This window comes from Buteo buteo, chromosome 24, assembly GCF_964188355.1.
Source record: "Buteo buteo chromosome 24, bButBut1.hap1.1, whole genome shotgun sequence".
Taxonomy (NCBI): Eukaryota; Metazoa; Chordata; class Aves; order Accipitriformes; family Accipitridae; genus Buteo; species Buteo buteo.
In genome coordinates this window covers 11,757,121-11,784,220 of record NC_134194.1, presented here as the reverse complement: position 1 = coordinate 11,784,220, position 27,100 = coordinate 11,757,121, and the positions used below count along the sequence as shown (strand labels likewise).

The following is a 27,100-nucleotide window of genomic DNA, read 5'->3' as shown; positions in this document are numbered from 1 at the left end:
GGGCCGGAGCCGTCACCGCCGTCCGCTGCCCGCCGGCGCCCGCCGCTCTGCCTTAAATACCCTCCTCGCGCCTCTCCGGCGTCACGTGGCGGGGGAGGCCCCCAGCCGGGCCGGCGCCCCATTGGCCGGCGGGGCGGCTGCCGACGATTGGCTGGCGCGATTTCTTCCCCCCGCCGCCCGCCCTCTCTCCCCACGTGAGGGGGGCGAGTCACGCGATTTCCGGGAACCCGTCAGGAAGGGACATAAACAAAACAAACCCCGAAGCCGCATGGAGGGTCCGGGCCGGAGCGCGCGGGGCGGCGCCCCCTGCTGAGCCCCGGCCGCCCGGTGAGTGCGGGCCGCGGGGGGCGGCGGCGGCAGCCCAGCCTGGCGGCGGCGCCGACCGACAGCTGCGCCCGGGGGAGGCGGGAGGGCAGCGCGGGGGGCTGCGGGGCGGCCCCGGGGCCGCGGCTGACGGTCCCCGGTCCGCTGCCCCGCTGGAGGGGCGGTGGCGGGCGAGCGGGGAGGGGGGGGCGTCCCGGCGGGGCAGGAGGCGGCGTTAGTGTGTGCGCGGCGGGCCGGGGTCTGCGGGGCGCGGGAAGGGGTGTGTCTGCCCGGCTCCCGGGCGCCGAGGAGAAGAGGACGGGGATGGTGCCCGACGGCCGGGAGGGGAGAGGAGGGGAGCGGAGCGGCGGGAGCCCGCCGCCCCCTCCGCTCCCCTGGCTCCGCCGGGGGGGTGTGGCCGCCGGTGCTGCGGGAGAGCGGCTGTGCGCGGGGGGGTGTCCGGCTCCCAGGGCTGAGGTTTCGGGCCCGATGGCGGGGGTGGGGGCAGCACCGCTGTGGCCTGAGGGCGCGGTGAGAGGGGCTGCGGAGGGACGCGGCAGGCTGCGCTGGGGACGGAGCGCGGGCTTAGCAACGAGTTGTCCGCGTCCCTCTCAGCCTCCGTCCGCCGGGAGCGGCCCGTGCCTTTACAAGGAAAGCGAGTCTGGCAGCGAGCGCCAGGGAAACGAAAGCGCCGTCCTGCCGGGGGAGACCGGTCGCGCTGGTCGTGCGGGTGGAGGGACTGCCCGGGTAGGCGGCGGCGCGGTGAGCGCCGCCGCGCTCGGGGCCGGTTCCTGGGCTCTGTTGTTTTTCAGGCTCGCAGTCACCTCCTCCGCTTTCGACCTGTTTGAATGCTCCGGACGGCCGGGGGGGTGACCCGTGGGTGTGTGTCGGGGGGGTTCTCTGCCTGGGGCGTGCTGGTGTCCAGCGGGGCGGCTCCAGTCCCTGGGGAAGGCTGCGGGGCCAGAGGAGGCGGAGAGGAGTCCCGGGCCGGCAGGCGGTCTGCGAGTGGCGGGGCAGGGACTCTCCCCGCTCCCGCACGGCGTTTTATGTAACTGACAAGGGCGGCGGGAGGCGGGGGGGGGGGGCGGTATGGAGGTTCACCGGCGAACAGTGACCGGCAGCCCCCACCGCTTGGGAAGGGGCATCCCCGGGGGGCCGGAGGGGGGGCGCGCTCCGTGGGAGAGGCCGCGCCGGCTGCCCCCAGCCCTCGCGGGGGGCCGCAGGGCGGGGGCTGCCTCCCGCGGGGCAGGGGAGCCCTTCGCGCCCTTGCCACCACGCCGGGGCCGGGGGTAGACCGGCGCGGGCTGCTAGCGCCCCGCGGGCGCGGCTCGGCCGCGCTGGGGGCGGCCGGGGGGCGGGGGGGAGGCCCGGGGCCGCGGCCGGTCCCCTCCGGAGCGGCGGAAGGGGGTTTGTTTACATGTCGCCTCACCCTAGCTTGAAAGGGCCGCTGGGCGGGTGAGCGGCGTGGGCGGCGGCGAATGGCAGCGCGCGTGGCTGAGGAGCGAGCCATTGAGCGGGCGGGGAGGGCGGGGCGGGGAGGCGGTGGCCGGGCTAGGCTGCGCTCCGCGCTGGCTGGCGGGGCGGCCATGTTGGCTGGGAGGTGTGTTAGTGGGTCAGGGGCGGGGGCGCGGTGCGGGCCGTGGAGCCGCCCGGGCCGGGCGGGAGCTGTCCTGCCGAGAGCTGCCCGCGGGAGTGGACGGCGGCTGGAGCGTTGCCGCCGTTCCGCGGAGGGTGTCGGCGGCCCTGTCCCTCCGGAACGCTCTTGCCTCAGGGAGTCTGTCGCTTCTGGGGGTCGGGCCACCGGGGTCCGCGGGCGCGGCCGAAACCGTCCGGCAACCGGTGCGCAGCCCGGGGCGGGGGGGTGGGGTAGGCGGTGCCCGTACGCAGGTGGTCCCGTTCCTCCTCTCCGAGGGCAGGACGGGGCACGTTCCCGCCCCCCGCTGGGAGCCAGTCCCCGTAGACTTGAGTTCTAAAATATCGATAACTAACGCGGGCCGCCTCAGGAGCTGCCTCAGGGCCTGTCTCTGGCTTTCGGCGTCTCCCCACACGGGTCTTCGACACCTCTCGGGGTCTGGGTTAAGCTCACGCAGGCTTTGAGGTGGGCGGCAGCTTGCCGAGAGCCCCTCGTGTCGCCAAGGACTGAAGCCTGAACTATGTTTCCCCTCCGTCCTGAAGGTCCACAGCTTGGACGTTATTTTATGTAACGATGCCCACGGTATTACTGGTATGCCCTAATCTCATCCCTGTGAGTTGGCAGTGGTTTAATGCAACTGTGCAGCACGGCAAGGCCAGCCCACAGTGTTTCTCAGGGTATTATCTAGTGTAACTGATCAGATATCAAAGATAATTTAATGAACAGAATTCACTGTGTCACGCTCCAGTATAAAACACATGCTCTTTTTCAGGCTTCTCTATGCAACAGGCTGAACAGTTTCAATCATTCAGCTCTGCCAGCTGAAATGTTAACTTCTCATTTAAAGTAAGCGTAAGTTGCCGTTTGAGGGTAACTTGTTGAAATCATGCAATGCATAACCTGCAAAACAGAATCAGATACTGATACTACCTTTCAAACACTGTAAAACATTTTAAAGATGATTATAAAAGGCCTTTGGCCTAAGGTCGCTTAATCAGGTGCTTCTAAGCATCCTTGTGGGGAGGGTTAATTTCTATTATTACACTTATGTTTTCATAGTAAGAATTACTATGTAAGAGGGGCAGACACAGGTGCTTTAGAAACTGGGTCGATTTTTATTGTTGGCAACTTAAATGAGAAGTCAGAATTTCTGTGGGAAATGTATTGGGTGATTATTTTAGCAGGAAAGATTTCTTGTAGAAATATCAATGCCCGTGCCTTTTTGGAGCCATGAGTAATAACTCGGAGACCTTATACAGTAGCTTACCTGAGCAAAGAAAGAATCGTTCTGTGTTTGATGAGAGTATTAACTGATAAGAGAAATCTGCAGCAGAGCCATCAAGCCATTGAACATCCTTGCCATGTTTTTTTTTTTAAATAATGAGAGTGGCAAAAGAGTTTTTTGAAGGGCAAAGGTTTGAAGTTTCTTCAGTGTTAGCAGGAACTAATTGGGAATAGAAGCCTCTGTCTGACTAATAGACTGATAGTGTGGTATAAATAAGAAAATGCACTGGTTTAGATTCCCATGATTTGCGTGTCCATGCCTAATTAAATTATGTTTTAAAATAAAAGTTTGATAAGGATATTTGGCACTTCATAAGAAGTGCTTGAAAGTTGGCATTGGCTTGAAAGTCAAGCCAACAGTTTTTTGAAAATTGTAGATTTCTAAAGTTTAGATCTTGCTATAGTAATTTCCCTGATTATTTTATTATATTTAAAAAAAAATATATCCCCCTTCTGTTTTTTAACTCCCGTGCTGTTTTTTTTATTCTTTGGACTATTTTGACTGACGCATTTTTCTGATTTGTTGCTGGCTTTGAAGTGTTCTGTACTGATAACACATTTCTAACAAAAGTATTACAAAACATAATTTTACAGTATGAAGAGTAGACTAGATTGTACCATTCCCTTCATCATAAGAGGGTTGGTTTTTTTCTGGGAACTATAGAACTAAATTTTTTCTTACCCTGAAACACTTTGTACTGTCAGAAAAAAATATATAAAGAATTAGTATGTCGGAATGTAGAATATTGCTGGAGATTGTAAGCTAAATTGTTGCCTAGTTTTGCTTTTGTTTTTTGCCTCTGCTTTGGCCGCACTCTGCTTCATGGGAAGTCTCTGGCTCAAACAAAAATTTGAATGTTAGTCTTACTGCTAATTCTCTTGTGCAAACAACTCTCCTAACTCTACAGTGGTATTGTAATAAAGGTTTTTGCAATTCATATTTTAACTATGGAAAGTTTTGTAAATGAATGGAAGTGTGTTAATATAGTTCTAATAAGTTTAGCATGCTGCACGTCCCACTCTTGGCACTAAAATAATAATAAAATCTCAGTCATTGTTCCAGAATGTACAGAAAAGCTAGTGTTTCTAGTAGGAATCTATTATTCTGGGTATAATTGTTACAAAATATGTAGGTGCAATACACTGTTAGTCAGTTTAAAAAAAAAAAAATCACTTTTTTCCTTCTGCCTCTTGCATGATGATCAGTTATTGGCATCTGCCTATTTACTTATGCTGTCGTGCTGAAGTGGAATACCCCTCCAAAATTGGGTAGCTGGCATTGACTTGTAGGGGTATTAATTCAAACAACGAATGTAGTGCTGTATTTTTTTTTTTTTTTTTTTTGGTAATTCATCAGCTCTTTTACCTGAGATGTTGTGTGTGTGATTGAAGACCAGAGTTTCTGTTTAGTGGTGTCACTTCCAGATCCTGAAGTCTGTCTGCTGTGGGCAAGTAGGATTAGAAAAAAAATGGGGGGGAGGGAAGGTCAGCAGAGGAAAAGGAACAAAGACAGTGAAGTAGCAGTTTCCCTCTCCTGAAGGGAAGAGTCTTAAAAGAAATGAAACAGTCTTGGTATCTTTAGTTCTTTTATATGGCAATGCTCCGTCAAACTTAGGATCTGGGTGCCTTAAGCGGATGTTGTTTGCTCTCCAGGGTAGAGAAGGCAAAGGGCATAATGCCTTAGATGCTTGTGCTGGCTTTTTAATACAAATTCATCACGGAGAAGATAGACGGACTTGGCTTCTTTGGATGAGAGGTGAATGAGGCTACGGTGGGTGGAAGCAGAAGACGACCTTTTACAAGAGTGTCTTTGCTCACCTGCTACGAAAAAAAATCAAAAAAAAAACCCCAACCACCATGAAAGAAAACTTAATGTCTCTGTGGTGGGGGGAAAAAGTAAACAAATTTTTTAAAGTCTGGCTAATAATTGAAGTATCCTGTAGAAAGAAGAAAAAAAACCCACAACAACACAAGAACATTACACTTATAAACAAAACTAAGAAAAATACGTTCTGTGCTTGAAGACCGCACTGAGCCGAGTATGTTCTGTAATAGGAAACAAATTGGCACAAACTGTGGAAGGAAAAAAAGGTTTAAGAGAAGCGTAGGAGAACTTCTTGCATCTCTAACTGTAGTACTTCATAAAATGTCCAGATACAGCAAACACTGCGTAGTACATAATGGTTCTTTTAAAATACACGGCATAGTTTTAGTGCATTCTCTGAAATTCAAAGTTTGGCATTTTGAATGTTTTAGCCTGAGTTTGTAGGTTTAGTATTAACAGGCTCTCATGATGTGCTATTTTTTTATCTGCATCAAAAATGTAACTTTGGCAAACTGTGCTGTATGATGCAGTCACCATCATGAAAAATGTAATTGTTCATGTAATGTATTTATAACAGGCATTTAGCTGCTGTGATAATAAGCACTGTACAATCAACAAAATGGTATAGCAACGCTCTGTGTGCTTTTCAAATTGTACAAAATACATATCTCAATTGAGACAGAAATAGCGACTTTAGTTATAGCTATGGTACAAATGATTCATACAGGTGACTGAGGAAGACTTTCAGAGTTGTCAAGCTGAAAGCTGGCAGTTTACATTTTTCTCTTATAGGGACTTCTTTGGAGAGAATGTATTGTCGTAGAAGGGCGTTTCACTAGTCTAGGGAAGTGGCACGTGCATGGTAACTGTCATGCATCTCCTTAATGCTGCATGTTTTCAGTTCAGGTCCTGCTGTCTGCCAATTTAAATGTAGTGCTGCATCAATAATGTCATGTAATAAGCCTGCCATTAGATTGTTCGAAGTTCAGTCTGCCTGGGCATCTTGTGCATTTAGAATAGTTTAATAGTGGTCCCGTTTTCAAAAAGTAAATACAAATGCAGAGGATTTTTATTGGGATTTGTCATTAGATTAACAAATTATTAACTCTGTACAGGTTTTGGTTACTTATTGATGACTGATGAGGATTTTAACCGATGTGTATATATCCATGCCTCCACCAGTACCCCAAATTCTTGAATGTTAGATGAACATAGCAGTTCCTGAGATGCCTTGCCCTTCCTCACGCCCAAGGGGACAAGGGAGCCTTCTCCCAGGAGCAGGGGAGCAGCTCCACACTGATGTGACTCAAAAATCTGCAGACACAGAACCAACTCAGGGACTGGCTCCTTAATCACCTTAATCTGATTTAACTGCAGGCTGCTGCCAAAAGGAGTGGCGGCACCCTGCCCGGTGCCTCCGGCTGTGTATTCCACCTGCAGTTCAGTTGCTGTGAAGCAACTACAGGTTTTTACCTCTGTACCTCTGCATTTGGGAAGGGCTGATGTAAGGCATTAATGAAAATTGTCCTGAAGTAGAAATTCCTGCTATATTTATCTTCAGTAATTCTTAGACTGCTATTCTTGCGCTCTGCCACTTGTCTTTCAGTTCATTCAAATTGGTATTCATTATAGATAATGTAACAACTGTACTATTCTGTTCTAACTCAGTCTTGGCCTGAGAGTGCCAATAATGATGAATTCTGTAAAAATGGGACTTCAACTGCAGTCTACAAAGTTACTTTCCTTCACAGCAAGTTCAGATATTTACATCTGTGCTTCCATATGTGTCATTGACTTCTACAGTACATCTTTATTTACTAGTTCATGAAAAAATACTGGTAGTTAAGTGTGAACGCTGGGAGTCTTTTAATGAAGATCTTGATGATTCGGGGAAATTTAGAAAGCAGTTGGAAGTAGGTCTGCTTTGTTGGGGGCATGAAGCATGCCTAGGTTGTGCAGCTCCCTGAGGCAGCGTCTTTCTTTTTATGGCCTCACTGTGTTTCCCCCCTCCATAGACCTACCAAGAAAAATCTTCTGTTGTAGAATGCTTGAATAGATCCTAATGGGATTCAAATCACATTTAAATATTAATATTATAAAATGTCAAGAATTAAATATAAAGAAAATTACAGGAACAATCGGATTAGCTGGTATACTACTGCTTTGACCTGGGAGGACATACACTGTCATTCTTAAATAGTGCTGTAAGTTTATAGCTAAAAGATCGCTCCAGTCTTTGAGATGCTAAAAGTACTTTGAACGTTTAATGTCTGTTTTGAGGATTTGTAAGTGATCCAAAAGCTCCCTGGTCCTGACACTTGGAAGCGTAGGTCGGTTGTTACTAAAATCAGTGTCAGTACAGATTAAGTTTCACCCCTCTTCCCTGTGTATGAAACAGTGGAATGGCTTGAGGTACATGTTCTAACAAAAACATAACAAAGAATAACCAGTAAAGAAGCAGCAAATGTCTCCGTTGTTTCCCCTTTATATCATGCAGTGGCAGAACTCTAACAGTCTCCCATGTGAATGCAGGTGGTGGTGGTGTTCTGGTGTTGATGTCAAAGTATTAATCTGATGTTCTGTTGAAAAAGGCATCAATCTCTGCCACTCTACATGGAAAGAAAGAAAGATACTACTCAGATGTAGATTGGTATTAAAGATTATATCCTTCTCGCCTCTTTCTTTGCGTATGAGAATATTGTTTATTTGTTTTAAAGAACAGACCCTTTCTCCTAGATCAGGCCAGGTTGAAAAGTGAATTAGAAGTTCATGCCACATCTAACAGCCTAGGAAGGACTAGTTCTGCTGCAGTGTGGCCTTTGTGGGATGAAGGGAGACGGGGTTGTTGAGGCATGTTGCCCTGGGACACAAACTTAATTTTAAATGTCACTTTAAGATAAGTAAAAAGAGTTCCCTGGAAGTTTTAGACCAGAAAAAATTTTCTCAGAAGGAGCTGGCTCTTAGTTGACACAGGGCCCTACAAGGAATGGCTTGCTTTGGCAGTGTTAGCATGGTTTTACTGAGAACTCATGTATAATTGGACCTATAATTGTTGTTCTTTGTATTCTAGCAACTATTTGAAAAGCAGTATGTTTTGATAAGTAAAGACTTTTTCACATAGTGTCTGTTTTTACCACAGTCTGATGGTATATATGCTGAATATAACAAATAGCTGAGATGCTACCTGAAAGTAGGAATAATCACGGGGATGCTGTCACGTGCTGGTGGGAGGAGGGTTCTGAGCGTAGCTCCGCTGTAGGAGAACACTTTTACTTTACTATTTGTTTTTCAAAACAGGAGAATAAACATAGTCTGAGCAGATTGCACCGAAGTCTAACTTAGGAGCAGTGCTGAGTGAAGAATTCTGCTCAAAGAAACAAATACATTTTAACTGATAATGCTAAAAAACTGTACAAGTATGATGCTTCAGTTTTTTGATTATGTTCCTCTAATGCTGCTTTTTTGTTAGAAACTTAAAAGGGTAGGGATCTTGCAGGCCAGCAAGACAGTAAGAAAGCAGTGTCCTTGAAGACAATGTAGTTACATTAGATACTAAGGTTTGATACCATGGATGATTTTTGTTATTATTGGTTTTGATATAACATTGTTCTTTTTTACTTCCTGTTACTTATTTTACAAGTCTTTTGTCATACTTTTAGGTAGATATAGTTACTGATGTTTGTGCTAAGGCGCTTGCTTTTCTACAGTTCAGTTTTTCCTTACGTTGTTAAAAAATGCAGGATTAAGCAGGATAGAAGGCTCGGAAAAGTCTTTAGATAAACATCTGAAGTAGCAACGGGTCTATAGAAACTACTAAACTGGTAAAATTACTGTTAGATAAATTGGACCAATCTTAACATGAGCCTTACTTGAAATTAATAGAGAAGATATTTTATTAGGCAACGCTGAATTTGGCACAATTTTTAATTTGCTCGGTTGGGGAAGTCTGTTGCTTCCCTTCCTCTACTGCTGGACGGTGAGTTTGCTTGCTGTAATCGCTCTACCACTAGATGTTGCTATTTGAGTGACTGATACAATCTTATCTGATGCAGGATGGATTAGTCTTTTAAGAAAAGGAGGAGATACCGCTGAAACAGTATTACTACCTATTCTGAAATTAGTATTTTGAGACGCTTGCCTGAGACATTTTTAGAATTTATTGGCTCTGTTATATTAGTCATAAAGATTGTTTCTCACTTGTATACCCAGCAGTATGCTAGTCATTATTTCCAATTAGGCAGGCTTTTCGGATGTCTATAGAGCTCGTATTCTCTGTACTGAGGAAAAAAGGCAACAAAATGTAACTCAGCCAAAAAGGTTTTTGCAGGAGCTCTGTTCTGTAGCATCAGTGGCTTTTCATTCAATGAAAGATGGCAGGGGAAGAAAATTGCTATACATTTCAGCATGAAGAATAATCACTTTTCAGGGGAAATTTTTGTCTTTACTTCACTTTGGCCGTTTTTTAAGCACTACCTCTTTGGTGAAGGATTACTTACCTCCTTTGGGATTTGCTGTGTTTATTCCACACAGAAGTCTACAAAAAGAAGAGCTCAATCAGGGTGTACTGAAGTTATCCTAAGGAAAAATTTCATTGCATGGATTGTGTAAACTCACTGAGACTGAAATAAAGCTGGAAAGGAATCTACAAGTGAATAATACAAGAAGTTTGGAATTGGATTTGGGGAATCTGGGCTTGGAAATGCCTCAGGTAAGTCTGTTATTATTTTGTTTGCTTCTGTAAATAGTTTTGCTTCCTTATTTAAAAAAAAAAAGTTTTAAGAGCAAATTTGGCTGGCACTACCAGGGAGAATTTATAGGAGATTAAATGGTGTATATTTTTTAGGCTCCCATTAGTGTCTATGGTGGAAGCTATGTTACTGCTCTTGGTATTGTATTTGTTCACACAGCAAGATTCAGCAAAGTTGTCTTGATGAGGGTGGATGCCTGGAGAGCAGCCTTTTGTTACTGCAGTGATTCACACATCAGCACACTGAATGACTTTCAGCAGTACAGTGTTTCTCCCTTCCCAACCCTCAGGGCGAGTGTGTCTAGAAGAGAAATAGAAGTCTGGAATTAAATGTAGCAGAAAGCCTTGCTGCCCATTCCCTGCATGCCCAGTCATCCTGCATAATGTTTTTTTGCAAAGTTCCACTTCATTCTCAAGAGATACAACAGTCTTGATTTAGTTGTAATAAATTTTGCTTTTGTAACAATCTCAGATGGAAGTTTCCTGAGTTCTAATGGTTTTAAAAGCAGTTGACTCTGCTTTAGTACAAAATGGTTTGTGTTAGGGTGAAGGCCCTGCAAGCGTGTAGTGCCTATTGATACTAAAACATCTTGCCAGTACTCGCTCTCTTCTACAAATGCTAACATATCCCTAAACTTGGCAAATGCATGAGAATTTCAAACCAACAAAAAGGAATGCATGAGCAATGCTCTTGCAGCTATATGATGAATACAAATGTGTCCTTTGATTAAAGAGCTGCATGTTGTTAGCTGCTCTTAAAGCATTCTCTCGCTCTGAGAAATGACATGCTTATCTGTGTAGGTAAAAACCTTCCAGATGCAAGCGTAGCACAAGTTCAGAGACTTGGATGAAATGGCAATACTGTTTATGTTTTGTTGAAGAAAAGAATATGCCTTTTTATAGCATGCTTCAAATGTCAGTATCAATTTTGTTGTAGCCCAGTGTGAGTGGAATGGACCCTCCTTTTGGGGACGCCTTTCGGAGCCATGTGTTTTCAGAGCAGACTCTGATGAGCACGGATCTCTTGGCAAGCAGTTCAGATCCAGACTTCATGTATGAACTGGTAGGTCATCTTTCTGTGTGTGTACATAACTCCCTCTCCTTGACTAATACCTGAGTTCGTGTAGTAATAAAGGGGTATTTGTTCAAGAATGCTAGAAGGTTATTCATTACTGCTAGCTACTGATTAGGGAGGAGCCTACCTGCTTGTCCAGCAAATGTGATGCTTCCTCAGTAGACGCTTGTTAAAGCTGGCCATCAGGAGAGGCTTGATGTACAAGTCTCAAATAGAGCTGTGTTGACATTATGTAATGGTGCTTGAGACTCTTCTGTACAATCTTTTCTGCAAGAGCAGCTATATGCTACTTCACCCAAGCTGTGAAAGCAGGGGAAGCAAAATAAAAGTTGACTCATGAGCTTATACTAGCATTCCTTTTTTTTTTTTTTCCCCCTGCATCAAAGGAGAAAGGTAGCTCATAGTCGTTAATTGATCATGTTAGAATGAGGTTTTCCAGGGACTGGTAAACTTCAGCATATTCTGTTAAGCACACAGCAAAGATTGACCTAGGTTAATAGAGACAAGAACAGCTTGCCTATGCTGTCTTTCATATTTTAAATACATGGATGTTGGTACTAGTCTAGTTCCTGATGGTCAGATGAATTTGCAATAGCAGAAGAAGAATCCAGTGGCATTTGACTTGTATCTTTAGCAATCTCTTCAGAAGGTTCTGCTGCTAAGCATGGAAGCTGAACTTCATTCTGACCCTCAAAAGAAGCTTTTAGTTAGAAGTCGAGGTATCTTCATATGTTATCATTCTCTTACACTTCACTGAAATTAAGCTCATCATACTAGATTAAGTAGAGGACAGAGATGGTTGATACTTTTTTTGTATTAGTTTTTAACTTGTCTTACTATGCACAGGACAGAGAAATGGACTATCAGCAAAGCTCCAGAGACAACTTACTTTCAATGGAGGACTGCAAAGACCTTGAGAACTTGGAGTCTTTTACGGACATCCTGGACAAAGAAGCTGCTCTCACCTCAAAGTGGGAGCAGTGGGACACCTACTGTGAAGACTTAACTAAGTACACTAAATTAACCAGCTGTGACATCTGGGGAACAAAAGAGGTCGATTACCTGGGCCTTGATGACTTTTCAAGCCCATACCAAGATGAAGAGGTGATAAGCAAAACGCCGACACTGGCTCAGCTTAACAGTGAGGACTCTCAACCTGTTTCCGATTCACTCTATTACCCTGATTTGCTCTTTAGTGTAAAACAAAACCCTTTAAATTCTTTGCTACCTGGCAAAAAAATTGCAACCAGAGCAGCAGCCCCAGTCTGTTCCTCCAAGAACGTTCAGGCTGAGGCACCTTTGTCGGACTGTGTTCAGAAGGCAAGCAAACCTGCAACTCAGCCTGCTTCCAGTACACAAATCATGGTGAAGACCAATGTGTACAATAATGAAAAGGTGAACATTCATGTTGAATGTAAAGACTATGTTAAAAAGGCAAAAGTAAAGATCAATCCTTTACCACAGAGCAGACCAGTGTTGAGCCAGACACATGCTGATGCAGCAAAGGAAAACACCTGCTATTGTGGTGCTGTAGCAAAGAGACAAGAAAGAAAAGGAATAGAGTCCCCGCATAGTCACAGTACGCCTCCTATTTTGCCTTTTAAAGAGACTCAAGAACTGCTACTCAGTCCACCCCAGGAAACCCCAGGGCTTACTGTGGGGGAGAGCAGTCTTTCTGCCAGCACATCAGTGCCAGATTCTTCACAGAAGAAAGAAGAGCACAACTATTCTCTTTTTGTAACGGACAGTTTGGGTGAACAGTCAGCCAAAGGAGACCCTGAGGAAGATGAGGATGATGAGGATGATATTGAAGATGAGGACCACGATGAAGGATTCGGCAGTGAGCACGAGCTGTCTGAAAACGATGATGAGGAAGAAGATTATGAGGATGATAAAGATGATGACATCAGTGATACTTTCTCAGAACCAGGTACCAGCAATGTTGGGCTTTGTTAACATGGAGATAAATGGATTTGTCTGCCAAGTGGGAAAGAATGCTTTTGAATGCTTTATAATTACAGATGAGCAACACTGATCTTAAATTATGAACTTTAATCACAGATTTTCTAAGTGCTTTGCAAAATGCAATAATGAAAACTATAGAAGGTCTCTATTGCCCTGTTTTGAGAAAAAATGCATAAACTGTGGTCATGCAATAAAAATAATAATAGAATACAGGAAACCTAGCTTGTAGCCCAAGGTTGTAGAGGAACTACCTGCAACTGTTGTCTTCTTTTTTTGTGGCTTGATGACAGGATATGCAGAGCTTTCTAGTGCTTCAGTAGGTTGCTGCTTTGAATTTATCCAGAATTGTATCTCTTGATAGCTGGTATGAAATCATAGCCTGATTGAAATAATTTCATAATTACTTAAGTCCTACTGTAGGTACAGTTTTCCACAGAATCCAACGAATACCTACCACTGAAACTAAAAGAACTGTTTCTTGGTGGTTTTCAGCAGTAACACTTAGTGGGTCTTCAAAGGATACTGAATTCCTCTCTCCTGCATGTAGAAATGGAGACTTAACAACAGAAATAAGAACTAACCTTCACCTAGAAGGTAACAAAGCGGTAACGTTCTGTAAAAATAAAATCTGAAGGGAAAGGGACAGGACTGTAACCAAGTATTAGTTTCATTGTAGAAAGTATTATAATATTCACATTTTATAAATGCTTTGTAGTAGAGTATAAGAATTAAGGTATTCAGACATTTGGTAATATGTAACTTTGGGCAGGGGGAAAGCAGCTGAAATTTAGCCTTTTTAAAAACAGCAGCTTCCCTAAAGCTTGTCAGTGTCTGTCATAATGAACTCTCAGATTAAATTATTTTTTAAGTAGATTTCCTGAATTGGCATTAAACTTGTTACGCATTATGTGCTTTATGTTACTTTTACATGTACATAACCCATTTTTATCAGCATTTTAAAACCTCTTCCTCCCTTCTTCTGAACTGAACTCCCTGTGCTTTCTGGGGCTTTGAGTAGCTATTACAGCTCTATAATGATGCTGTACTGCACAGTGCTTTGCAGCCCACGGAGGCATGTTGCACAGAAAGCCTGGTAACCTTGAAGAAGAGATGTCATATTAAAATGCTGGGATTTTATTTGGTGGAATTACATTAACTATTTGCCGTTTGTTCAAATTTTACTGATAAGCAATCACTCTTGCCTTCTAAATACAACTATGTCGTGCAGTACAGTAACTGAGGAACTTGGCTTATTCAAGCTTTCTAGAACTTTTAAATGAATGAAGCCATTCACCTCGAGTATGGTGATATTGAAAGTTTTACCATATGTTTTGATTATATTAGAAGGTAATGTCTCCAGGTATTTTAATTATGTCAGTCTTATACTTCATGTTGCTTTTTTACCTTTAGAGTAAAGGTAAATACTATGGATAAAGTTTCTAAAAATAGGCATGGCACAGGAAGATTTAACCTTCCATAGTACTGAAACCAAAATCAGTTGATAAATTTAGACTGAAGATATAATTTACTGAAAGGACAAAAACTTACTGCTGACCCTCTGATGTATTTTATTACACAGTTTGCTTTTGCTCATTCTTCTTCATGTATGTCTTCGGAGTACATTAAAAGCTTTCTTAAAGCGTTAGTGTTGGCTGAGGAAATACTTGGATATACTGAAGGAACATGGAGAACTAACTAAAATGTGACTGGCTGTTGGACAAGTTTGGGCAACAGTGTTTTTATTATCACCGTGATACAGATTTAGCAATTTTGCTTACCTGCAAAGGTAATTTATTATGGGAATTACCAGCCCAGGCCTTTTCTAGCACTTAAACTTTTTTTGCCATTACTGGTATATTTTACCTATCTCATTTAATGAAAATATTTGTAAATGACTGCTGCTCCCATCAAGTAGTCAAGAGATTCCAGAAATGGGAGATGCAACAACTGATTCAGTTTTCAGTAGCACTGGAGAAGACATAGCTGAAAGGGAAAAGTGCTTGTAGAGACATGGAGATTGTTTAAAGAAGTTGCATTGCATGTATCCTGAGCACCTGGACCATCAGCTGGAGGAAAAAGACTCATATATGGTTTGACAGAAGTCAGTATGATTAAATGGTAAAGAGAAGGGGGGTTCTGGTTTTGTTTTGGTGGGGCTGTTTGCTTTTAATCTGGTAAAATGCAGAAGTCATGTCTATCCTGTTCTCTGTTTTACTTAATTTAACCCTGGTTAATTTAAACCTAAAACCATAGTAAGGGATTTGAACAAAGATTTTTAGGAAGGATTTAGGAAGGGCTTGAAAGGTAAATACAAGAACCTTTTCAAATTTGTTAGCAGCCTGCCAAAGAAAGTGAGACTGCTATATGATCTTTGCTAAGAGGAGAATTCAAGGAAGATGAATACAGTGCAGAAAAGCTGAACGGATTTGTTGCACTTCTGTATGTTACGGACTAGGTTAGGACATTGTGCGCTAGATTATTCTATGTAGCTTGAAAATGATAGCAGGTCAATGTTAGAGTTGCAAGGCAGAATGCATTAAGTCAACATAATTTAAGTTGCGAACTTAATTATAGTTTAAAGAAGCAAACAGGAAGTCTTGATTTTAACCTTGTACATTTGTACATGTCAGCTCTTAAAGAGATTTGTTTTCATCGGTTGACTTAACTCTGTGTTGTCATGAAGATGGGCTAAATTTATACATATCTATATAATGAGTTCATAGCTTGACATAGCTTTTCAAGTGGAAAGTAAGTGGGGGTTTTAAGAGTATTTTGATACCTATGTCAAACAGCATTTGGGTGAAATGGAAGTACAGTTAAAATATTTATGGTATTTGAAACAATATTTAATGTAAATTGTCATAATCATTTTGGCTATACAAGAAAAAATGTTTTATAAAGCATGTTGCATTGTCTGATTTGCCTTTAAAATACTGTCTTTTTAATAAACCAGAGAATCAAAGTAAATGAGTTGATTAAATGATTAGAAACAGAACTTTAGAACTGATTTCATCCCTCTGCGCACCTAACTTTTACTCATACTTTGGGTTATGAGGTGAGAGTCAGACCAAAGCAAGAAAGTTTGTTTTTCAACTGCTTTTTCAAGTGCAGACAGACTACTTGAATGGACTGTTTTAAAAGGAAGAAAGTGTTCTTTGTGCTACTGTTAAAAGATGAAGCAGAGCTCAAGCATATGGGGTCAAGTCTTGTTAAGCTTACAGTCCATTCAGTGGTTGGCTTTTCTTTAAGTGTCATCAGTGTATGTGATGTTTTGAAATGCATTCTCTTTTAAGTAAATGTAAACTATTATATAGCATTTTAATACAAAAGGCAATGCAGTGGTTTGGGGTTTTTTAACCTTAGTATAGGTTGTCTTTATTTTCTAAAAGATATGTAGGATTTTAAAAACTGTGGTTTGTGTTTATATAATTATGGTATAAATATTTATGCAATGTGGATAGTGACATTACAGTTTTCATGCACTTCATGAACAGTTCATCACAGCAAGTGCATCATAAGATACCTCTAAAATACTGCATAGCTTTACTGTGGATCATTTCTCTTCATATCACCAAAGAGGTTAGGAAGAGATTGAACGGCTTGTGTCCAGATCCCTTGAATTTAGATGGTCTTTTCTTATGGGCTTTATTAGGTCATTGTCCTGATAACAGAGCCCCCTTCCTTTAGTCAAATAGAGATGGGTGGTTTATTTCTCGAAGGTATTCAAACTCAAGGAAGAGCAGGAGCTGGACTCAATGATCCTAATGGGTCCCTTCCAACTTAGAATATTCTGTGATTGAATGATTTTGCTTTCTTTACTAGTCTTTTGCTAATCCATCTTTATTACCTGCTTTTCTTTCCATGCTTTTTGATGAGAGATTAATTAAAATGTGGAGGCAAGTTAGGATTATGTTCCTGCAAATTCATGGAGAAAATTGTAAGGATGGAAGAACATTCTCCAACAGCTGTTGTCTGTACTCTGCAGTGGTTGGATTGTGGGGGAAAAGAGCTAGAGCTTAAGGAGTCAGAGAGCAGAGAGGGGCTTTCAGTGTATAAATGATTTGTCTCTTTTCAACTAATGAAGCACCATCACTGGCTCAATGTCTATCCCTGGATTTAAGGCAAGTATCCAGCAGTAGTTGACACTGAAAACCAAGTCTATTAGATAATGTAAAACAGGCCTCATCTGTGGTTTTGCTCTTAAATTGAATACTCAGTCCACTGTTAAAGGGCTAGAAAGAGTTTTTTCAACATTATATAAACAATGCAATGCATCCTTTTAGGGTATGAAAATGATTCTGTGGAGGATTTAAAAGAAATGACTGCAATATCCTCTCGGAAGAGAGGCAAGCGAAGATACTTCTGGGAGTACAGTGAGCAACTAACACCTTCACAACAAGAAAGAATGCTGAGGCCATCCGAGTGGAATCGAGATACGTTACCAAGTAACATGTATCAGAAGAATGGTCTCCATCATGGTAAGAATAATAAGTCCTAGTTAGAAGGGAATGTCTTTCGTTTGACACCTTCAGTAGCCAAACTGCCATACTGGCAAGTGCCGAGAAGTTGTCTTTTGGCCATGAAAATAAATCATTAAAACACTGTAAGTCTGTTTCTCAATTAGCAGAGTTCTGCACAGTGTCCAAGGAAGGCACAGTGAACATACAGTAGTAACTTTCAGTGTGGTTTCTTCCAGAGGAAGGTGGATGAATTGAGAATTGTAACTTCCAAGGGCTTTCAGTGGAAACCCCAAGAGTTCGGCATTTTCTCAGTGCGATACTGTAAACATATTGGATTGGTCGCTTGACTGATATTTGCTCCTCATAGCTGTTAGTTTCAGTCTTGGTTGTGTTAGAAGTAAGGTGGAAGTGATCTGAAATGCCAAGTTCACATTAACTGCAGTATGAACTAAAGGACAAGCAATAAGGCGTAACTGTCTCTTTTTGCTCCTCCCTACTTGTTTCTCCCACGTATGTGAATGCAGCACAGTGAAGCAGTTACTGTTCTGTGAATAAACTATTTCTTTAACATACCCTCTTAGAAACTTAAACCAATTGGTCTAATAACTCTGTTTTATTCCCGTAACGTTTTGATTAGCAATTTGCTGTACCGCACACATGACTAACATCACCCAGAACAAACCACTCTTAGGAGTAATGTTTGTTTTCTTGTCACAGGACCTCCTTGATAGGCTGCTCCATTTATTTTGGCTTTGAAAGAGAAAATGAAACCAGCTTTCCTGGTTGTAATGTTAATGTTCCCTTACAGTTGAAAATTACTATCTTTAACATGGCAGTTTACCTTCTGTTAAACCAAAAGATTTTTTTGTTGTTGTAACTTGTAGATTTATTCAGGGAAGAAAACTTCTTTTCTTTTTAATCTCCTTAGGTTTTATATGATTATTTATCTCATAGTGAAATATCAGTACCTAAAGTCCCTATCACTGCTCCTTCTTATGAAGGCTTATATCTATACGCGTTATTAAACAACAAATAACCAAACGTGCCTTGAGGACTCAGTCCTCCCAGACACTTGGAGGAGTAAGTGACCTTTAAGTCAGGTGCATATGCAAGGGATTTGTAGGATCAAACGCTAGGCAACATCCAGAAGCTACACATGCAGGATTTTTTTATTTTCATATAGAGACATGTACCAAGGTCATCTACTACCTCAGATAAATCATGCTAAATTACCAGCTCTCTAATAAATATTTCTGGAGTAGGTTTTGTTAGTTTTATTAACATTTTCATGCAAGTGTCTGTAACAACTGGCATTTTTATAGAAATCTAGAAAAAGACACATAGCATTGGCAGAGAATCTTAAGGAATAAAGATTTTTGTCTTGAATATGTGTATTTCCTCAGGAAAACCAGGCTTAAATAGCTTCAAATACATATAAAAGGGGTTAACTAGCCTTTATGTGGATCATTAAGCTCAGTATCACTGAAGATCCTATCAGTACCAGGCCTCGACACTCTTAATACAGAACTTTCTCAATAAGATGATGTAGGAATTTAATCAAACTTGAATGTGCAAGAGGATATATTGGCTGAACACATGAGTTAGCAAGTTACAGTTGGGGCAAAACAACTGGGTTTGAACTTGTGACATACATTTTTCAGCACGGTTGTGTGTATACTGTCTGTCACATCCAGTAGCCTGGCCAGCAGCATTTGCTCTTATCTGATCTGGATATAATATGAATTGTACAAAGCAGTTTGTCTGGAAGTGCTCTTTCTATTGTGAAAGGCCATAGGGATCACATGATTCCAGTCCATTCTCTTGTAACGAACAAAGGAACTTAAACTGCAACCAAAAAAATATTTAAGAATGTTTTTTCACAGGTTTGTGTACGTATTGTGTCACTTCCCAACCCAATTTTCTGCATATTTAAAACAGGAAAATATGCAGCAAAGAAGTCACGGAGGACTGATGTAGAAGACCTAACTCCCAACCCTAGAAAACTTCTACAGATTGGTAATGAACTGAGGAAGCTGAATAAGGTGATCAGTGACCTGACGCCAGTCAGTGAACTTCCCTTAACGGCCAGACCAAGGTCAAGAAAAGAAAAGAACAAGCTGGCTTCCAGGTATATATTAGATAACACTACATGGATGAGTATATTTGGATTACTAAAACTGTACAATTAAGATCTAACTAATTTTTGCTTCGAGATCCTGCTTCATCGTGGTAGTTCCTGCAATGGGCTAATCACCAGTTTATCAAAAAGAAGGGCAACTGGCACTTTGGAGATGTAGTTTGCCTGTTCCCTAGATAACAATGTATTTCCACTGGAAGCTGGCTTATTTAGCTGCAGGGCAAATGATTGATACAGTGATAAAATCCCCAAGTGTGAATTGTAAGCAAAGATAGGTAGCAGAGTGCTTTCAGTGATGGTGAGTGAGTAGATAGGTGATTTTATACGTCACAGCTCTGGGAGTATTGGTTGATAAGTTCGTGTGGCAGACAAACAGATGCTCTTAGTATTCTGGAATTTGTGTTAGTGTTCTAATTCTTCCCCTCTTCTTACTATAGGGCTTGTAGACTAAAAAAGAAAGCCCAGTATGAAGCCAATAAAGTAAAACTCTGGGGTCTCAACACGGAATATGGTAAATACAACTCTTCACATCTTAATTTTTCTTTTGTTCAGACAAGTCTGTGTTTTGCACCATCATGTAACCTGGGTCATACCTGGCAGTTTATATGGAAAACAGGGTTGGTACAAACCCAACAATTTTGTTGGTACAAAAACAGTCTGCTCCATAAAGTGTATGTAAATTGGGTTACCTGCAGTGTTGAGCTACTTTACAGATGTAAAGTATGTAAATGTATGCATGTAATGTAAATATCTTTGAAAATATGTTTACAGATGTAAACTATTACAACTTAATTTTACAGTAAGTGTGATGTGACACCTTTGACACTTACAGATAACAGTGTGTGGACAACTATCGATCTCTTTTGCGCCTAGGGGAATGTGCTGTAAATCTAATCCAGTTTTTTTTTCTTTGCAGATAGTTTACTGTTTGTGATCAACTCCATTAAACAAGAAATAGTTAATCGGGTGCAGGTACCTAAAGATGATAGAGGAGTCAACATGGAACAGAAGTTAAACATACTTATTAAAGACACTCTTGGTAAGCAGTAGACTTCATGTATTAGCATGTACGTGAAGAGACATATAATCTATGATATGCTGTAAACAATTTCTGGAATAGAAAAAAGAAAGAAGTGCTTCCCAATTTCAGTTGTCTATGCCTTTTTGTTGGTTACCACCCAAAGTGTTCGTCGGCTTTGGGAATGTACAAATATGTGCAATGAATAGTAACCTTACAGCATGTTTTCTTACCCTACCTTTTTTAGGACTACCTGTAGCTGGACAGACATCAGAATTCGTGAATCAAGTTTTAGAGAAGACTGCAGAAGGAGACCCCACTGGTGGCCTTGTAGGGCTACGAATACCAATGTCAAAAGTTTAAGACATGACTTCAGCTGTTCTCATTGGTCAGATTCTACCTGTGTTGTTAAGTACTTCATTGTAAATTGCATTCTGGTCTGCATGTCAGTTTAGCATTATGTAAACACTTACAATTAGGTTCCATTGTTTTTAAATAACAATGTAGTAAAACAAATCAAAGCATGATATAAAATGCTTGATAGCATTTTTGGACCATAAACCAGATAGTTTCAAAGCTGCTTTAAGCTTAAATACAGAGATGAGGATTCTTTTTAAAATTAAGTTACGTAGGACCAGAATATATCACTTTTGTTTTAGAAGCAAAAACATGTTTTTGCTAGTAAAAATTTTTAGCATATGCCAGACATTGTGACAGGTTTATGCTCCAAGTAAAATAAGAGGAAGCGTTTTTTTGGTAAAGCTGTCAATTTAGGGAGTTTTTTGTGTTTGTTGGTTTTTTTTATATAATTGGGTTTTCTTCTGTTCTTAAAAAACAGTAAGCTTTCTTTGCAACCATTAACTTGTACATAGCACACGCGGCATTAGAGCTAGTGTGCCATATAAGACTTTAATTTTCTGAGCTTAATATAGTATTTAAATGTCTGTGCAAGCAAGAGAAAAAAGTATATTCTTTGTGCCTTGTATTTTGGGGGGAGAGCTATCAGTATAAGCTGGTAAAGTTTTGTATGAAGAAAACCCTGAGGGGAAAAAACAAGATGTATAGATGGTAAGATTATAGGTTTTAATGTATTTGTTCCAGCTCTTAAAATTTTTGAATGTATATAGGAATATGTTGAAAATGTAGATATATGCCACAGAGTCTATGTATTGTATAAAAGATGGCTCTAGAAAACTCAATTTCGGTACTTTGGCCGGAAGAAAACAAATACTTGCACATTAATGCGATTGTTTATTTTTGTACCAAAGACAAATGCAACTGATATGGCGAACTGCCAGTCTAAGTAAAGTTTTGCACAGCTTATATGATACTGTACTGAATGTAAAAACAAATGAAAAAAGAAAAAAAATTAAAGGTCAGGGTTAGGGATCTTACTGAACTGTGAATTTTTTTGTTTGGGTCCAATTATCTACAGAAGGAGCATTCATACATAACAATATTATTTTGCTGTTCTTGTAGTTCGCTTCCATGGTAGATAAGTTGGTGGCCGTCTCGGAGTCTTTAAATCTTTTTTCTCTGCACTTACTGTAGGAGATTTTAATATATTTGGATTTTAGTAAGCTATTGGTAAAATAGTTTTCAACTTTGAGAATTTAAAAAAAATATTTAGCTTGTTGTAGTATACTTCCACCAAACAACCAAAATAAAATTATTTTTATTGTAATGTGTATATATGTAAAGAGAAAAAAGAGCTACAAATATCTAATTCCTTAGTTGCCACTTTTCCAGTTGACGTATTATTATGCATGTGATGTTTCCAAGGATCAACACAGGCTTCAAACAAAACAAAAAAAAAATTTATAGACTTTTATATTTTTGTACAGGTATTTCGAAACTAGCTTCTTCAAACTTATATGTGACTTATTCTTGTTAATTCAGTAGTTTCTATGATTGAGGAATATTAACACACAGTTCTTATTTGCTCTTCTGCTAATAAGAGTTGGCTTTGTAGTCAGTGTTAACGTACAGATTAAAAGCTTTAGCCTTTGATGAGAAAGTACTTTATCTCAAGGCAAGATCATTCTCTGGTTTCATGGACCCCCCCCTCCCCCCCTTTTTCCTCCCTGTTCTTTCTCTCCCTATTTAAAGATGACAAAACACTGTTTACTGAAAATAGAAATACCAAATATTTTCAAATGTAGCTGCTGAAAAAAAATGCAAAAGTCCATGAAGGCTTTCTCCCCACTCCCTTTGGGGAATTTCTCCACTTCATTTCTAGTTTGTCTAAGTTTGTTTGTACTGTGATTCCTTTTTGTTTATAAGTAGATTATTTTTATATCCAAGCTTGTACTATAAAAAAAAAAGTCTGAATCGGTAATAGTGCAGTAAGAGTGGCCGATGAAGGTGGCAGTCCTGCCACACTTGTGAGTGTGCCCACAGCTTACTTTGTATCTAAATATTTTGGAAGACTCAAAAGGGAGGAGGAGGCCAAAATACCACTACTGAGCTGTACAGAAAGTCTTTCCTACAAGAGACTGAACAAATACCCAGGGCAATTTAGGCAAAACTTTGTAAATCCACTTAAGACTTGCAAAATCTGAGTGGAATGTGGGTGGTTTTGTTTCAGGTGTTTTTGTTTTTAGGGTGAGGTGAGAGTTGGCTGCTGCTTTACACAGTGGGTCAGATGTATTCCAATTGTAATTATTGCCAATGTTGCAGTTATTCCGGAGATGCATACGGCCCATAAAACCCCGACAAAGAATGTCTCCTGTGAAGTTAAGGCCATGTCTGTACCAAGATTTGAATACTGTTCCTTTCTGATGAATGGTGTTAACGCACTGCTCAGATACGAGAGGTCTATATGCTATATCCAAACTGTGTAGACAAGGCAGCATTTCTAAACATTAAGAGAGCAGTTTTGCAATCAGGTAAAAACTTCTGTGACAAATTAAACTGACAAGGTATTAAAAAGCCCCTTTTCACTGCTCAGAACTACTGGGCAAATATAACTTCATAGCTTTTTATTTTTGTCTGAAAACCAGAATATGATTTTGGTCTAGCATTTCAAAGTAGACTCTGAATCTTTAGTGAATTCCATACCCTTGCATTTCAGTGTTTTCTATGTATTATTTTAAGTTAAAGCTTTTAAATAGTTGAGCTTTTTAATGTTGACACTTTATTTTGTACCTATTTATATGTATGTATATCTTAGAAAAGCACTTTGTTTAAAAAAAAAAAAAAAAAAGAAACTGCGTTTTATATGATTCCTGCCACTTGCTGCTAACTCTGGGCTGGTCAGAATGCTGCAGCGATACTTGATATAAATAAAACCTGGCAGTAAAATGTAGAGTAAAGATAAGACCTTTTGCTGGTTTAACTTTATCATAAAGGTGACATAGGCAAGCTGTGCAGCTTTACATTTTAACCAGGGGACTCTGTGGCATTTAAACCGTCTAGAAATGGTTGTACTTTAATGCCAGTAACAATCTGCTTCCTCTAGTGTCATTAAAATATATACATTTAGTGTATACTTATCACAAACAAAAATCTTATAAGGTTATAAAAACCAACAACTGTACATGTTCTGTTTTTTGGCAATTGTGGCATGCATTTTTGGATGATCTTTAGAGAAGACCATTTTCTAAAGATTTTCAGTGTTCATACATGGTATGTGGATCTTAATGAAGTCCTGGATTTTTTTGTTTGTTTTTGAGTGTAGGCATTGTGAATATTCACTTTTAATCCTATATCCAAAAACAATTATACATTTTTTATTTAATACAAACAAAAGTTCTTCCTTTTTCTGATACACTGGATTCTCTAGAATTTGTTTCCATATTAAAAGCATGCTGTCATAACTGCTCTTGTTGAGATCTCGTCAGTCTGAACTTAGGTGCCACACTTTGAATTGATGGACTGTTTGTTCTACTGTACCATGTATGATTCTTGTCCTTTCCTACTTCCTTCATGACAGATGATGATGTGGCTTTATATTGTGCCTTACTTGTACATCTAGAACTAAATGTTTTTCATTCCCTCTGAACTCTTCAAACCTAACCCTCCTGAAATTGAATCAGAACTGATAAAAGCATCCTGAAGAAAGTCTGGATAGATCTGATTTCAGTTTCTCTCAATATTAGTCCTTTTGTATTTATATGGAAGACCAGTTTTTGAATGGCCTTGCAAAATGTGGGGGTGCTCATGAAGGGTGGTTTTTAGCCCTAAACCCCTTTTGCTAACGCTTCCTTTTATGGTTTATTGAACACACTTACTGATACTTGGTGAGTACTTGTTTTTTGGATGAGAGAGACTTACTACTAAAGCTATGTTTACGTGTGGATGGGCTGGATTTTCTTATCATACCAGTTGAAATCATTGTGATTTAATGAAGTTGCATTGCTGTAAAGCTGATGTGAGAGTCAGGCTCAGCTGTGTTCAGTTCCTAATTCTTTTATAGGTAGACTTTCCATACTAAGGGCCAGGAAAAAATGTTAGTTTTTTTAAAAAAACAACCAAACAAACAAAAACCTAAAATGGATGATGAAGGGTCTTTTAACTAACCTAAAAGCAGCCAGACACTTCTGAAATACAGGGGTGTCAGTTTTGACTTTTATTTTAAAAAGATCTCCCCCTAATATTTATCTGATACTTGCCTTCATTAATAAAACAGTTAGCTTATTCACAAAATATAAAGACTGGATGTGCTTTTCTTTTTCCATAAATCATTTAAATATAGCTATTCTTTTAAAGCTCTAAAAGGCTTTATCAGGACAATTTCAAAGGGTTGTATACAAGTTGCCTTCAGCAGAAATAGCAAATAACAATTCTGTTCCTTAAACGTCCTTGCTAGTCTTCCTGAAATTCTGTTGAGGCATAACCCAATTATGTACCGTCAATGTTAGGATCTGTATTTGGCCTCGAGACCTGAATTTCAAGAATGCATCTAATCATGATTTTATTTTCTTTTTAAGTTGGAGGCTTCAGTTGGAATCACCTAGTTAAGTGTGCTGCTAGATGTGGTCTTGGCTTATTGACACAGCCTTGCACACAGCTGAGGTTTATTTTGTTTACCCCAGGGATCGTGTGAAGTACATTTCAAACAGTTACTGCTTCAGTGACTGATTCTTCTTGTAACTGTATTAAGGGCATTAGTATGTTGAGAAAACACCACTCTTGAATATCTCCCAATATAAATTGGGATTCTTAAATGTCATTAACAAAAGATGGCACTTTCAGGTTATATCTTCTTTGCAGCATACAAAAATGTCTCTATCTTTCTACAATTTACATTTCACAATATGCCATGTTTTTTCCCCCAATGCTTCTAGCATGATAAGAAGGTGCGTGTGCGCACTGAATTATAATCCTCAGCCTCTTAGACATTCATGAACTTCCACAAGAGCAAATACTGACTATGCATTTATTGTCTTTCTAATGAGCTGTGGAGCCAGAGCTATTTTAAGCCACACTTTTTTTTTTTTTTAATAAAAAATAAAACTCCAAACTTTTTAGATAACAGTGTTTAGTGTTTTTCTTGAGTTAAGAATATTTTTTTAGTTGGGTATGTCTGTAAGTCAAATTTGGGTGAGTTAACTAGCTACGGTAAGGAAAACTTCTGGATTGGATTTACTATTGGCAAAAGCACACTCCACCCTATCAAAATCTTCTGATTAAGAAACAGAACCTAGTTGTAGCACTTAATTTTATTGATCTTTCTTATAATGATGGATATTCATACATGCTGATTTGAATTGTCTATCCTTGCAGAATATTATGTCCAAGTAAAACTTATTGCTCAGTATTTGTGGTTGGGTGAACTCTTAAGGCTGATGGCACATGCGGACGTAGGTGGTTGACAGGCAAAAAAAGTGTTTTAAACAAAACATGGCATCCTGTTCTGCCTATGCTTGGGGTCATGATTGTAATGCTGTCCTTGATATTCTATAATCAACTTCCAACTGGAGCTCAGAAAAACTTACTGAAAGTCTTGTCTCTGTTAGAAAATAAATTTACCTTGTTAAAAGCATGGTTGTTAAGAGTTGCAATGTTTAATGTTGGTTAATAGTTGTGCAGTTTTTATTTTTTTTTTTAAAGAGGCACAATGAAACTATTGACTTTGTTTACTCTGTCACCCTTGATCCCTAGCACTTCTATTCAGATACAAATTCATCAATGTATGCAACATCCTTTGTAATTTAAAATAAAAATTGTGGAGGAAATACGTCTCGAATCATTGCATGTGTGGAGTGATAGTGAACGGCGTGTGCTCCCTTGAAGTAAAACCCCTATGTCTCCTGGTATAGTTAGCAACTTTCCTTTGGAAGGGATCCTAGCTAGGTAAGGAAGTAACTTGTTTCCCCCCCTGCCCCAGTCAGCCAGCGCTCGCACCAGGAGCTGCTGGGTCAGCATGGTGGGACCATCAGGAGAACCTGGACTGCAACCCACCAGGTCCTTTGACTGGCTTTCTGTAATGGCCATGAAAACAGTCTCCGTCTTCAACACCTACTACCTTTGTCCAAACCTGGTCTGAGGGCAGGAGGGGGAAGACACGACGCCAGGGGAGGAATGAGGAATTTGTGGAAAAAGCAAAAGGGTCATTGCATTACCTCCCCTCTCCTCCCTTCAGGGGTACGGAAGGCACCTCCTCTTGTTCGCCCAGCCTCCTCGCGCTGACACCAGCCATCCGCCCTGCT

At 40.8% G+C, this 27,100-nt stretch overlaps 1 protein-coding gene across 4 annotated transcripts; it reads left to right on the top strand.

The window, feature by feature from the left end:
* Positions 1-202: 202 nt before the first annotated feature.
* On the top strand, positions 203-26,637 carry CREBRF (CREB3 regulatory factor). Of its 4 annotated transcripts, XM_075056833.1 has the most exons (10): positions 203-327; positions 9,576-9,753; positions 10,730-10,855; positions 11,714-12,797; positions 13,325-13,426; positions 17,116-17,310; positions 19,231-19,420; positions 19,867-19,940; positions 20,346-20,468; positions 20,695-26,637. In XM_075056833.1, the coding sequence occupies exons 2-10, from the start codon at positions 9,745-9,747 to the stop codon at positions 20,808-20,810; spliced, it is 2,019 nt and encodes a 672-aa protein (XP_074912934.1). In that variant the 5' UTR covers positions 203-327; positions 9,576-9,744; the 3' UTR covers positions 20,811-26,637. The 4 variants fall into 4 exon arrangements, 3 of the variants coding, with proteins under 3 accessions (XP_074912934.1, XP_074912936.1, XP_074912935.1); XR_012654312.1 differs by lacking the exon at positions 19,867-19,940 and having other exon boundaries at positions 20,695-20,719; XM_075056834.1 differs by lacking the exon at positions 13,325-13,426 and having other exon boundaries at positions 204-327.
* Positions 26,638-27,100: the final 463 nt, after the last annotated feature.

Excerpts from the sequence above, each read along its gene's own strand:
- CREBRF (XM_075056833.1), top strand. Across the intron at positions 12,798-13,324 it reads TGATACTTTCTCAGAACCAG|CAGTAACACTTAGTGGGTCT; the intron begins GTACCAGCAATG and ends GGTGGTTTTCAG. Across the intron at positions 13,427-17,115 it reads AACTAACCTTCACCTAGAAG|GGTATGAAAATGATTCTGTG; the intron begins GTAACAAAGCGG and ends GCATCCTTTTAG.